The sequence below is a fragment of the Gracilinanus agilis genome, chromosome 2 (assembly GCF_016433145.1).
Source record: "Gracilinanus agilis isolate LMUSP501 chromosome 2, AgileGrace, whole genome shotgun sequence".
NCBI lineage: Eukaryota > Metazoa > Chordata > Mammalia > Didelphimorphia > Didelphidae > Gracilinanus > Gracilinanus agilis.
The window spans coordinates 436,590,292-436,605,569 of record NC_058131.1 but is presented as its reverse complement, the minus strand read 5'-3'; the positions used below and the strand labels follow the sequence as shown (position 1 = coordinate 436,605,569).

At 35.2% G+C, this 15,278-nt stretch overlaps 1 protein-coding gene across 2 annotated transcripts in view; it reads left to right on the top strand.

Moving 5' to 3' along the window:
* The window catches only part of PACS2 (phosphofurin acidic cluster sorting protein 2), a 373,380-nt gene that overhangs the window by 339,924 nt on the left and 18,178 nt on the right, over positions 1 to 15,278 (top strand). For both annotated transcript variants that reach the window (XM_044664723.1, XM_044664722.1), the window contains exons 19-21: positions 6,457 to 6,499; positions 9,739 to 9,781; positions 10,907 to 11,042. In XM_044664723.1, coding sequence (XP_044520658.1) covers positions 6,457 to 6,499; positions 9,739 to 9,781; positions 10,907 to 11,042 — 222 coding nt within the window. The remainder of the gene's footprint in view (positions 1 to 6,456; positions 6,500 to 9,738; positions 9,782 to 10,906; positions 11,043 to 15,278) is intronic.

The window sequence follows — 15,278 nt, the reverse complement described above, 5'->3', positions numbered from 1 at the left end:
TTAACTGTCCTTGTTTCCAGAATCCAAATTTGTTCATGAGTAACTTGTGCATCCATATCAGTCTCTTCCTTTTCTTTGTTCCTGTTTTTATTTCCCTGTGAGCGCTCAGAATGTCGTTCTTCAGTTTGCTTATCCCTTCTAAGCTGACTTCCCACATAGTTTTAGTTCATAGGATCCTATTTTATTTTTCTTTTGTCTCTCCAAAATCTGTTTTCCAGAATAGAACTTTTCTAAGGGATTCTTCCACCTTTTAAAGGATAAAATTATCATTAAGGCAAGATAAGAAATAAGATAAGAAATTATTCTTGTTCTGTAAAAAATTATCTATTTGTGAAAGAGAAATATCTTAACAAACATCTGGATAGACAAATAAAGTCTCCCATTACTACTAAATCATGTCTCTATGCCAGGCTTGTGATCTGTTTCCCAAATTCCTTATTTATTTCCTCTTCCTGTACAGATGGTCTGTAACACTCAGCTTATGTTTCTCTCTCATTTGCTCTTCAATCTCTCTTCTCTCTACCAAGCTTCCCCCTTCTAATCTCTGGTTTTCCTCAAATGCTATTGTTCAATGCTCTTGCACATAATAATAGAGTCATAAAACAGGCCCCACAATTGTCAGGATCATAAGGGCTGACATTCAGATAACTTTCAATGGAAATAACCATCAGGTAGATCTCTCTTTTTTTCTGTTTTTAGCTGGCTACCCTCAAAACTAATCTTTCACATAAGATTTTATTACCTTTGTCTAAGACTAGTTTTCAGTAATAGTGAAATATATATAGTCAGCTATTGCCCAAAAAAAAGGATACATATCAGTTAATGAAGATTAAAGCCATAATATTGGATAGGGTTTGTCAACATTTAAATAAGTTCATAAGATTATTTTTCATATTCCCCTACCCTCTATCTTCATAATAAAATCCAGTCCTCTAGTTGTAGAGACTATGCTGGCACTCCCTTTCCCCATCCAAAAAGCACATTCTAAAGAAAATTTTCTTCTAGGAGGCTGGTGCCCAAACTCATGAATCTGGAAACTTTCAAACTTGGGATTTTCCAAGAGATAACTACCAAGTCTTAAGAGAACACACCACTTGTATATCTTCTGAATTTTTGTGTAATCACATGTCTACCTCTGCCATATTTTGTTTTGTTTTGTTTTTCTCTGCACAAACTCTTATCAATGCCCCAGTAAGGTAAGCTTATCCTCAGAAATTCTATGTGCTGACCTGTGCCCAGAAAAGGAAATAAAAACTCAGAAAATACTAAGAACTCAAGATCCAGGAATCATAGGCCCACCTGGAGAAACATAAAGTTCTCCATATGCTTCTGCAAGTCTTCATTAATTACTGGAGAGGGGAAAAAAGCAATGGAAATAGGTTCCATACACACACACCAGAACAAAGATCTGCTTAGATAGGATCCATGCTTGAAATCTAAGGAACACATATAGAAATATTGTATTGTAATAAAGTGGTTCTTAACTAACTGAAATCTAGCCTATAGTTGTGTAAAAATCACCATGTTTTTATCTATCAAGCATTAATTTGGTGGTGTTCTCACTATTATCAAGGGTCTAACCACAAACTTCCCAGTTGATCTTTCCCTATTTTAATTCTATGCTCTGCCACTCCCTTTTGACAGACTACATTTTTCAGTGAGTCAACTGTGAAGACCCTATTTTAATTTTGAAAATCAGAATGTGATTCAACAATTTTTATTGGGTGTATGCTTTGTGAAGAGTAAGTAGAGTAGCGTAGCAGAAAGACTAAGTTGGAATCTTTTATTTTTCCTAAAATCAATAAACTCTACTTTCTGTTACTAATAGTTGTCCATATATCTGTGCATTGCCTTTACCTACATGGACAGGCATTTGTCTTTTCAGGGAAATGTCTCATTCTGTTCAGACACATATCTTTATGTCAGTTATAAATTTATCATCAGTGAAACTTATTTTGAGAGGAATTCATCCTATTTTTCATAGTTTGTAAATGTTGTATTGCTTCCTTCTTTTGAATTTGAGTTAAGGAAAATTGACAGTCATTGCCTGTAATTTGTTCCTCATATCTGTTGGTGGTCCCTAATTCATCAAATCTATTATTTTTGAAAGTATTGCTCCCAGACCATCCAAGTTGTTTTGGAAGTTTGACAGCCACTTATTAATGGTGTTCTTAATGTAGTTATTTAAAGATTTCCTAATCTTACCCTATTGCCCTTTCCTACAAATTATCATATGTGTATTTCCTTTCATGATAAACCTCCAAATTTGAGGTCCAACTTCTATGATATTAGTAATTTTTTTCATCTTTTTTCCTCCTCCTCTACTCTCAGTGAGAAGGATCATACTTAGGAAGAGTTGAGTGAACTCCAGGACTAAGGGATGTTTTTGTCTGTCCAAAGTGGTAAATCATCTACTTTCTCCTGCCAGTTTTTTCTCTATATATTAACTCTCTCCAAAGATTTCTTAGCAATAGCTTCACCTATCTCTGCCCCCACAAACTGGACTTAGAAATTGAGCAGAAGAAAATGAGCAACATTGCCACTTCATTGTTAAGATAGCCTAAGAATTTGTTTAAGTATTTTTTGCCTTATGGAAAAAATACAACACAGAGAAGCCTGAGTCTCATATAGGACTATCATCACTGTCACATAATTTGGTTGTAATTTTTGAGCTTATTTTGGAATTCTTCAGTTCAGAAGTCTCTTGAGGGATATTACATTTCTGGGTCTACTCTGCTGGATGAATGAACAAGCTGGTAAGAGTAAAACTCAGAGTTGTTTCCTCAAAGATTTCAGTCTGAAGTATAGAACAATTAGGAATTTTTTCTTAAACACTGGTTATTTTGCCTATGCTGTTTAGCCACCTAGGTTTTGATAAATCAGAATTCTTATTTATAGGTATCTGAAAGGAGGACTCCCCAATTTTACTAGCATTTAAAAGGTTATTACCCATTACTAGATTTTTCTGATTAAATGCTGTGGTCACAGTTCCACACTTTGTGTTTTTTGATAATTATTAAATTCATAATTAAGGGCAGTTAGGAGACTTAGTTAATTGAGAACCAGGCCTTGGGGTCCTGCATTCAAATTTGAATTTAGACACTTAATAGCTATGTGACCCTGAACAAACAACTTAATCTTGTTTGCCTCAATTTCATCATCTATAAAATGAGCTGGAAAAGGAAATAGCAAATTACTCCAGTATCTTTGCAAAGAAAATTCCCAAAAGTTGAACATGACTGAATGATTGAATAACAATACATTACAATGCATTTTCTTCTCTAAATTCCCCAGGAGTGAAAAGACCTTATATTATAATTTGCTGAGAAAATGTCCTCAAACTCATCATACTCAAAACAGAACTGTCATACTGTCACCTCACATAAGCCAATCAGTTGCCAAATAATATATTTTCTACCTGAGGTATCTCTTGAAGCTACTCTATGAAAAAAGATTCTCTCTACTCGCAGAGCCACTACCTTAGTTGAGGTTATTATCACCACTTCTCATTTAGATCATTAAAATTACCTTTTTAATTGGTTTCTCTGCTTCAAATTTTTCCCCACTCCAGTCCAGCACCAAACATAGCTGCCAAAGTGATTTTCCAAGGCAGCTGCCAAACTGACATTTCTTTATCAGAAAGTGGCCATGTTTACTCCTCTACTCATTAAACTCCAGTGACTCCCTAATGCATCAGATCAAGAGAAATTTATGTTTAGCTTTTAAAGCCCTTTGAAAAAAGTCCCACCTTCCAACAGTATTATATATTATCTACCTTCCTATACTTTCTGGCTCCAAAGTGACTTTCTCTTCCTCACTCATGGTATTCTGTCTCCCAGCTTAATTCCTGGAATGCACTCCCTCTTTTTTTCCTTTATTGCACCAAAAATGATTTTTTTCTGTTCCTCACATGTAAGCTTCCATTTTCCAGCTTAGTACCTGAAATACACTCCTCCTTTACTTCTACTATACAGAGTATCTTGCTTTTTCCAAGATACAACTCAAGCACCATCACTTTCATGAAGCCTTTCTTGATTCCCCACTACTGCTAGTATGATGTGGGACAAGAGAAGGTGAATACAACCACCTTATATTTATTATATATTGTTATATACTTATATATGATCACATTCTCTCCTAATAAATTGTAAGCTAGGGATTTTTTTATCCCCGATGCCTAGCAATGTACACAGCACCAAGTAAGTGCTTAATGAATACATATTGATCAGTTCATTGAAAATAAAGTCCATTTTTTGTAAGGTCTCTCTTCTCCCCATCTCAAAACCCACTGATATCTCATTCTCTCCAATGAGGCAATGACTCACTAAGACAACCCCCTCAACATATATCCTTGATCTATTCCCTCTTGTCTTATACAGATAGCCTCTCTCTCTTGCTTTAGTCTTCAAACACTCCCTTATCTTGTGACTCCTTTCCTACTATCCACAAACATATCCGTGTCTTTTGCTTCACTTCAATCCTGGGGGTGGGGGGGTAGGAGGAACCTTCATTAGAGCCTACCATTCTTTCAGGTTATCCTCCTATATATCTCCTTTCGTATCTAAATTCAAAGAAAGAGCTGTCTACAATTAATATCTCATTCCTCCTTTCAGTCTTCCATTACAACCTAACTTCTCACTTCATCCCTTAGTTAAAACTATCCAGATTTAACAATGATTTCTTAATAGATAGATAGAAGGACCTTTTCTCAATCCTTATCTTGCTCAACCATTCTAGAAGAGAGAACAAAGAAGGGAAGCATTGGGCCAATGGCTAGTAATACAATCATTTGCTCTTAGACATGTGCACTGATGGGTTCAATGAATAAAAAATAAAATATCAATTATCCTTTGTATTTAACACTTGAGAAACTAGTCATTTTCTAAGTGCTATATGTATACATAAAATCTGGAATCAGGAATACCTGATTTCAGATCCCCATTTCTAAAACAAAGAGACTAAATGACTTCTCAAGTCCTTTTTCATATCTAAATTCTATGAAGTTAACTTTAATTCTACCTCTCTACAGACAATTACTAGCTCTGTGATCCTAGGTAATTCATCTTGGTAATGGGGCTAATAATAGTACCTGTTTTCCAGAGTTGTTGACAGTATCAGATAATACATTTTACACTTAACTACCTTTTCCTCCTAGATACTGTCTTCTTTCTGGGTTTTTGTCTCTTGGACCTTCTCTTACTATATGTTATCTCCGCAGTTTCCTTTGTTAATTCATCATCCCTCCCTAGTGGCCTCATCAGCCTTTGAGGTTTTAATTATCGTCTCTATGGAGATAACTCCCATTTCTAGAGTCTCCCCTTGAGCTCCAATCATGCATTTCTAGAGTCTCCCTTGAGCTCCAGTCATGCATTTCTAACTACTTATTGTATATTTCAGTCTGACATCACAAACTCAACCTATGCCAAACTAACACATCTTCCTCACAAAACTGTCCTCTTTCTGAACTTCTCTTTTTCTGTAGAGGGTACCATATTCTTCCAGTTACCCAGGTTCACAGCCTCAAAGTTCTCCTCAACTACTCACTCATTCTCACTCCACAATATCTCTTACATCCATTTGCTTCTCACTCATGTGGCCACCACTTTAGTTCAGGCTTTTATCACCTGTTATCTAGACTGGTGTGAGAGCTTCCTGATGGGACTTTTTGCCACAGGTTTTTCCCTCACTCCAATCCATCTTCAATCTATCTAAGTGCTTTTCTGAGATACATGTCTGATCATGTCATTGCCTTTGTTCAGTGTCATTCCATTTTTCCCTAATAAGTCAGAGAAAAGTTCCGCCTTTTCATTTCTGAAGCCCTTCACAATCTCACCCACTCTACCCCTCCAATCTTATACATGTCTCCCTATCCTACACTCTCCAGTCTGGTCAGACTGACCTCCTAACACCCAATCTGGTTCACCATGAATGAGCCTTCCTCTCCTTTCTCTGCACTTTTGAAGCTGTTGTCCCTCATACCTGGAATCCCTTTTATAATTCCCTATTCCTTCAAAATTCTACTTCAGCATCACCTTCAACATGAGGGCTTCTCTTGTCCATTCCCTCACCCCCCAGCTTCTAGTGCCTTCCCTCCCAAGATATATTTATCTTATAGTGATTTTGTATATAACAATTCTATACATCTTCTCTATTACGATGTATATTTGTTGAGGGTAGGCACTGTTTTATTTTTTATTTGTGTATTTTCATCACCTAGCACAATGCCTATTACATAGAAGATAAATGTTTGTTGATTGGTTGCTTAAATATTTATGAGGATCAAATAAATTACTGCTGATAAATTTCTCTCTCATTGCTGCCAATTGAATGCTGAAGAAAGAATTATAAACCAGTGTTTGTACCATTTGAGTTCTTGATGCATGCTTTATAGACAAATTTTTTTTTCTGGATGCACTTTTAAAGCAAATGTTAACTCTATGTTTTCCTTGCTCTTAGCCCTGATGAAGAATCTTCCCAAAAGTTCATTCCTTTTGTTGGGGTGAGTATTTCTTTGACATGTCAATTGGAATTCAGTATGTTTCCTAAGATGGTTGCCCATCTTATCTCATCAGTAAATTGTAGCTAAACTGCCAGGATTTCCATTATAGGCAAGCAGCAGCCTTTTAAATTATCCATTGTGATCAAAGGACTTAAAAATGACTCAAACTCAAAAACTCTTTTGTTTTCTTACTCTAGGAAGCTGTGGCATAGGTTGTTCCCTGTGACTTCTGCTCACATAAGGAAACTAAAGTGTAAAAAGCATTAACTACTACATTTCCCAAGTAAATCAGAAGCTTCTGTTGTACATATGGTGCTACTTTGGAACTCAAACCAATAATATTGTTTGTTTATTTTTTAACTGAGTCTTTCTATCTTTCTGAGGCTAGAAGTACAGTGGCCACTCACAAGGTTACTCTCAAAACTGATCAGCATGGAAGCCTTAACCTACTCTATTTTTTTAACTTGTTCTGATTTCTCTCGTGTTCTTACCATATTGGTGCCAAAATTAATGCAAACACCCAGTTAGCTTCAGCCCAACTATAGCTCAGTAATCCTGAATTTAAGTGATCTACCAAGCTTCAGCTTCCTTAGCAACAGGAACTATAGGTGGACATCTTAATAACTGTCCTCAGACCATCATTTCATATGTGTACAAAGTACACTCCTTAAGAAACAAATGAGAGGATAAACCTGTCTGTATAATCAGACTTTCTTTTTTGAAGAGCTTTCATTGATTTTTTTTTATGATCATAGTTTAAAAACATATGTACAGGGTACAGCTGGATAGCTCAGTGGATTGAGAGCCAGGCCTAGAGATGGGAGGTCCTAGGTTCAAATCTGGCCTCAGATACTTCCCAGGTGTGTGACCCTGGGCAAGTCATTTAACCTTTGCCTAGCCCTTACTACTCTTCTGCTTTGGAGCCAATACACAATATTGACTCCAAGATGAAAGGTAAGGGTTTAAAAAAAAACCAACAACATATATACACATATATCTGTGTGTTACTGTAGAGGAAAAGATTTATAAGTGAAACATAATTGATTGTTTGCTTAAAGTATTTATGATGACTTAAATTACTGCTGATGAATTTCTTTCTCATTGCTAGCAATTGAATATTGAAGGAAGAATTTAAAATTTTATGTATATTCACATGAACACAATATACTTACATATGTATACATACATATTAATGTTAGTGTGATCTTAGTTTTAATTAGTTGTAACTTTTTCCATTTTTCAGAATTCAAAAAATTCAGCCAAGTAGGTGTGTTTCCTTTTTTCAAATCAAGCCTTTTAAGAAATTTTCAAAGTCTATTTTGTAAAGACTATTTCACCCCTCAAAAAAAATTATTGCTTTGTAAATAGTTTAGAGAAGTTTGAATAGGGAAAACTCACAACTCAAACTTTAGTGTGGTCTCTTAAAGCTATAAATATTAATAATTCTGTTTCTAGGAAAATAAAATATCTTACTGAAAATCAAATCAGTAATCAATATTTGCTAAAAATTCATAGTGAATGTATTATGGCCTGAATTCTTCTGGACCTTAGTCTCCTCATTTTCAAAAAGAGGAAGTTGGACTTAATTATCTCTAATGCTCATCTAGCTCTAATAATGTTAAGATTTTATCATTCTATTTTCTGTTGATAACATGTAGTGGATTACATTATGAGGTAGCCAAAGCAAAACCCAAATCTCATGGTATAGGTACATAAATGTATCTGCATATCTATATTTGTGATTAGATATAGATACGTGTGTGTAATTATGTATTTCAAAGTATCATTTGTGTCTCTGTGATTAATCAACTTGCCTCAGATCTTTGTCTAGATTTTATCTAGATTAAGTCCTGTGCCTTGTTCCCTTTTACATTTCATTTACTTATTTGGTTGTGGATCTAAATGCTGTCATCCTACCTTCCCCCCACTCCCCCCATCTGTCACTTTTGCTTAAAGTTTTCAGTGCTCTTGTCTCTTTTCCTAATACAGACATCTTCAATTCCCTACTTCAGTGTACTGGCATGATGTTCTTTGAAGAAATCACTATTTTGAAATGGTGTTTTATTGGATAGGAGATGATTAGCGAACATTTACATAGAACTTGAAGTTGCTTTATATACATATGATATGAATTATTGGATATTTATTCTCATTTATTTCAACAAACATTTCTAAATTACCTGCTTTGTCCCAGGATAGAAACAGTCTAGGACATATAGGAAGTCAGCTCCATATTCAGGAAGACCTGGGTTGAGGTACCACTTCTGATACATACTGGCTGTATGATCCTGGGCAAGTCACTTAACTCTAGGAGTTTTGAGTTGCTGATCAGCGCTGATAGAGGGAACATCCAAGAGGCCTAATCCATTTATTTGCCAAGCATTATTTGTAAGTTGTCTTACAAAGTAGAGCCAGGAAATAAGTCATTTCAACTGGGAAAATATCATAGGATGGTTTTGTGTTATTAGAAGGCTATTTTGAATATTACTACTTACAATAAATAACTAGTGTTGTTATTTATTATTAGCTGGTGACTAGCCAGGGCCTTCAGTCAGAATCTTAAAAAACACATTATCATACTGCCTGAGAAAGTGAAATTTAGCAAGCTTTTTCTGATCTCATAGAATATAGGATCAAACCCTACCTGCTTGGATGAATGTAAGTTTGGGCTGTTAATCAGTCAAGTTTTTTAATTGTTCCTTATTGTAAAACAGACTTTGCAACCCCAAGTTTTGTTTTTGTGGAATTTTTCAGAGATACAAAATATTTCATTACCTAGGTAAGCCCCCTCACATCAGTGGTGCCAGACAAGCACATCTCATTGGGCCATTTATTGACATTAGATAACCACAGATTAACATTATTTCATGTTGTATTTTTACTTGTTTTGTTAAACATTTTCCAATTACATTATAACCTGGTTCAGGCTCCACTTCGGGGACCTCAAATTCAGCACCTCTGCTTTATATGATGAAAGGCCAGGGTGATATACTTACGCAAGATATAGAGTGACAAGACCACTGGGGCAGTGTAGTAGCCAGGTACAATTTCTAATACTGCTTCCTATATGGAGGCTTATACCATTCTCCTGTTGGAAAGCAGGTTAAATGTAATGAGCAGTGAAACCTCAAACACCAGTGCAGGGACATTCTCTAGATCCAGATGATTTGGACTCAAACAGATTCTTTATTTCACAATTCTATATTTCACAACTCATCAGTTATGTAATTGCTTTCTAGGTGGTGAAGGTTGGAATAGTAGAACAATCTTCAGCAGCATCAGGTAAACTCATTCCTAGACAAACATATATTTTATTTCTTGCTTCTGCCAAAACGAAAGCTTTGTGATATTGGTCAGCACACAATTATCATTTATTTGTGATGGGATTGGGAATCCTGGATCCTATACTCTTGTTCCTCCCCAGATAAATGCCAACTCATTCTTATTACAAGAAAGGAATGAATGCCTCGTTTGTATTTGTAGCTTAGTGGAGCTATTAGCAATCCTTTTTAAATCTGTTCCCCTATCCATCCTTCCCCCAAACCTCAAGGATTGGTGAGCACACTTAGTCATTCAAAGTTTCAGCTTATTATTTGATGGTTCTGAGATCAGGATTAGCATTTATTTTCCATAAAATTAAACAAACCTAAGTACCTGACAAATGCAAAGCATGTTCTGATTCCTACTGGGATTTAGATAAGTTTAAATAAGACACAGTCCCAGCACTCAAGTAACACAGTCTGGTAGGGGGAATAAGACACAAACATAGGTAACTATAATATACAATAATATAGGACATGTTCATTAGAAAAGAGCAAAGTTCTCCATTAAGTTAAATGAGGAAACTGGTAACTCTGGACACAAGATGGTGGAATCAACTTGTAATTCCAGAAAGAAAGAAATACATTCCTATCTACATATAACTTTTTTTTAAATCCTATGGTATTGCTTCATACAATTCTGTGGGGAGAAAATTGGGATTATACTTACCTAGAAATATAAACTAGTTTTGCACATGGAGATCTTTCCATTCCAAAATGATTAGTCACAATACAGACTTGTTATTCAGATATTCCCACAGAGGATAGGATGGTAGTGCCTTCCACACTAGAGAACTATAAACAGAGGTACATTAAAGCATTTTTATTTTTCCAGAGTGTACAAATCAGTGGCCAAACTAGGTGGTCAAAACCAAAATCCTCCATCACATGCCTCTGCTTTCACCTTAGAATATATACTTCCATTTTCCTTTCCAGGAGATAGTTAAAGGACAATGCTTTTTCAGTTTTTAAGCATTTATTCTCTAGCTGGAGAGTTGAGGTCTTCCCCTGCCTTGCACAGAGGGAAAATTCCAGTATGATAACAATCAACTGTCTGGCTGATTGTATAACTCCTTCTCTTTTAAAGGTGATTCAGATGATGCAGCTCCCTCTAGTTCCAGTATTCTTTCCTCTACCCCACCTTCAATGTCTCCTGCTGCAAAGGAAGCCTCACCTACCCCCCCCTCCTCTCCATCTGTGACAGGCAGCTTTTCTTCCCCCAGGTAAATCAATCCACTTCTACTCTCCCTTCAGCAGAAATGCACCGAATTAGAAAAAAAAGCAAGCCTTGGTGTGTGGGTAACACTGACAACCACCTTTTTTCACTCACTTCTTTCCTGAGGCTGTTGCCTATCCTCACAAAACCAGAATATGGAAGCTGTAATGCTCTATTGACACTTGCTTTGGCTCATCATAATTCTCATACACACAAAACTTCTAGATAGTTTATATTTTCTCTTTAATATGCTTGATTTAAAGTATATTTTATTTCACTGCTTAAGATAATTTTTAACATGTAAGGGCATCATAAAACCAAAACAGGTTTAACTGATGTCAGCCCTTAAGTGTATTTTAAGAAAACTTGGGTCATGAAAACAATGATAAGAATTGGATTTTACCCCTTGGCTTAGCTAAAAAGGATACCTCAGGAAGGGTAAGGACTGGAAAGTTCTGATATCTGCCTCAGAAGGTTGGAAACAGTATGTCTTTGCTGTTCCCTCTTCTTAGAGCCAGCAGCAGTGATTTATTCCTTTATCAGATTTACACAGATCGTGTATTCGATTTTCACATTCTCAAGTATCTAGCCTAAGAGAGAAAGGAAAACATAGTCCTTGTTCTGAAAATTAAAAAGCTGGAACAGACTTCATCTGGTGATAAAACACAGACAAAACCACACACACACATGTTTACAAACACCGAATAATACAGGTAACTATAAAAAGTTACTCTGTGGCATTGAGGAACAAAGTATTCTGATTAATGGGTTCTTCTAGGTTAAGAAAATATCATCCTTTTCTTCTTGAAAGTGCCAAAATCAAGGATGTTCTGTCACAGGTTGGAAAGTTCTGCCAGGACAAACAAACTGGATGTATCTCAGTTGTGTATGTGTGAAAAACAATGCTTTTTAACCATAAGTCTTTAGTCTGATAACCAGCTTATTAAACACAGTGTCAACACACTTTGACAGAAACCTGTTACAAGTTCAAGTTAAAGGTAAAGTAGCTTGATCACATTAGCTAAGACTGGGGTCTGCTGGAGCCAGCTTGAACTTAATTGAAATTTCATTATAAGGACATGACAGATAACATCAACTGCTACAAATCAAGGCTTGACTTACTGTTCTGTTGATTGTCTAGACTTGAAAAAAATGTTAATAATTCAGAGTTTAAAAACCATCAAACTAGAGGAAATACTTGCTGTCTTCAAATATTTGAGGAACTTTCATAGAGAAAAGGTATTAGTCTTTTTCCCGGAGGGAACAAAAGGCAGAACGAGTACCAGCAGAAGTTATAGGGAGCCAGATTTTGACTTTCGTGTGAAATTCCTAAAAATTAAAATTTTCCCATAGACTGCATGAAGAGACAATGTATTTCTAGCTTTCAGAATCTTTAGGTGGAAACTAGATGACTGTATTTGTTGAGGATATTGTGGAGAGAATTGTTTCATACTTTGGACTAGATGACCTCTAAGGTCTCTTCCAGATCTGAGACTGAGACTCCAGGAAAATGAATCTGAAGAATCAAGTCACAACAAGGAAATTGGCAAATATGATAAAAAAAATAGAGAAATTGAATAGTGGAACAGAAATAGCATAGATTTAGAACTGACAGGAGTCTTAAGGGCTAGAGAAGTTAAGCAAAAAAAAAGGTACCTTTCTGGAAAACAATTTGAAATTATTCAAGGAGAGTTACTAAATAGCAAGATGCATATGTACAAAAATATTTACAACATTTCTATTTGTTATAGCAAAGTTCTGGAAACAAACTGCCTTTAGAGATTTAAGAGTGATTGAACAAATTGTGGTGTGTTATGTAGTGGTAATAGTATTACATTGTAAAGAATAACTTATTGAAGATGTATACAAACTAGTGACTCAACATAAAGAAAACAGATCCAAAACAATATTATTATGGTAATGTAAATAAAGATAATTTAAACCACTTGCAACATGTAAAAGTGGTCAGTATTCAAACTCAAATGTTGAAGTACACATGCTTCTTTTCTCTTAAATGGTAAACTATAAAATTGAAAAATGACATACGCTATTGACTAAATTTGACAAAAATGTATTCAGTACCTACTATCTGCAAGGCACTATGCTAAATATTCAGGATAGAAAGATAAAAATAAAATAGTACTCCCCTTAAGGAACTTTTAAGGGCATATATCATTTATCCCATATATCATGGGATAAGGGACACTGAAGAGAAAGGGAGCACTTACTACTGAGAGGGAGAGAATCAGGGAAAGTTTTACAAAGAAAGTCATCTGAGCTAAGACAAATATTCTAGGAAGTGGATATGAGGAGGAGGTGCATTTAGAAATAGGATAGTTTATGCAAGTAGAATGTTGAATTTGGGATGGAATAGTAATCTTGAACTAACTTCATTAAAGCATAAGGTGTCAGACACAGAATTACTCATCCCAGGTTTCTTCCCAGGCATAAGAATACATGCGTTAGGTTATTTCACCCTCTTCTTCCAAATGACATTCTTTACTCAGGCCTGTCCCATTTATGACAGCAGTAGATTGTGGGATGCCTTAAATATTGGGCTAAAAATTTGTATATTATTCTAGCCATTCTCAAAGTTATGCAATCAGACACATTTACTTTGTCTTTAACCAATTTTTTTTTTCTGTTTAATAGCTCCAGAGACCCTTTCAGGGGGTTTACAATGTTAAAAGCTGTTTTCATAATAATAGTAAACTAGCATTTTTCTATTAAAAACTCTTCCCTTTTCAAACTACATTTCTGTGAGGCCAAATTTTCTTCAGATACTTCAACCAAAACAATTTCATATTGCAGATTGAGTGCAAAAGCAGAGATGAAAACCCATCTGCCAAGACATTTGAGATGCTTACAAAAAAGAAATTTGTAAAAATATGTAAAACAGTGCCCCATTCTTCTCAACTTTTTTGTTTTAAAAAAGTTATTTTTCACAAAAAAAAATGTTATTTATGTAAACATAAAAATGTTATTATTAATGAATTAACAAACTTTTAAAATTTTATCAGTTTTCATTTCTAATATGGTAAATATCAGTATAAGCCTCAAAAGCAAAAACTCTCTTTGCTCTTCAATAATTTTTAAGAGCATAAAGGGATCCTGAGTCCTAACAGTTTGAAAACCAGAACCACTCTTTTTTTGCTATTAGCAATAGGAAACCACTGAAGGCTTTTTGATGATGGTGATATATATCTAATTTAGAAAGATTATTTTGAAAGTTGTGTGGAAGGAAGGTAGTACAGGACAGAATATAGCTATTAAACAGGAAAAAATTAAAGATAAAGTAAATGTGACTGATTAAATAAAAAATTTTAATGACCTTACCAAAAAAATTTTTTTCAAGTTAGAAAGAAAAACATACTGGAAAAATATTTTTCATAACCATACTTTGAAAATACATAAGAAAGTGATAAAAAATTCAACAACAAAACCCCATTCCTACTGGATAATTGGTCAAAGGTTATGAAGAGACAAGAGGAAACAGAAATTGTACATTAATCTCACATGGGCAATATAGTTCACAGTTTCACGAAGAGTTGGACATGTCTAAATGACTGGACAGCAATGAATGTTTAAAACTATTTAGTTATTATTGCCACAAAGAAAGGAAACTGAAGTGTCCAGCAGTCAAACTATTGTTGAATATGTTTTTGTATCTTAATATGATAAAACTTCATATAGTTCCCCTCTACACTACCCTCCCTCAATTTGCACTTGTAGGTTAGAATACCTAGAAAGATGACTAATCTAAGTTCAAGGTACATATGGTTCTGCATTCATAAAATTATATCAATCATGCATTCCCACCCATGTATTTACTTTTTAGCCAGAAGAAAATAGCATAGAATAAACATATTGCTGACTTAACATAGTAAAAAGATTTGCAGGAGAAAATTGCCCTCTCCTCTATAAATATTGAGTGTTCTTTCACCATCCAAAGGTACCACTCAAGTCAAATGAAACCAACATTGCAGAATCCCTGGTGTCCTCTCATAATGTACCTGATATGTTTCTTGGTAGGTAAGAGGTTTTATTCTTCCAAGTTTTCACTGTAGGGCAGTGATCTACCAGCTAGCCATAGGGTTGGACTCAGAAGGAGCAAGAGCACTTATCTTTGGTTCTACAGAAACTATGTCTGCTTCTTCAGAGTCTTGGCTCTGTGGCCTACCCATCTCCCAAACAGCAAGACTTCACTCTAGATACCAAGTTCTTTCTTGGAATGTCCTCTTCA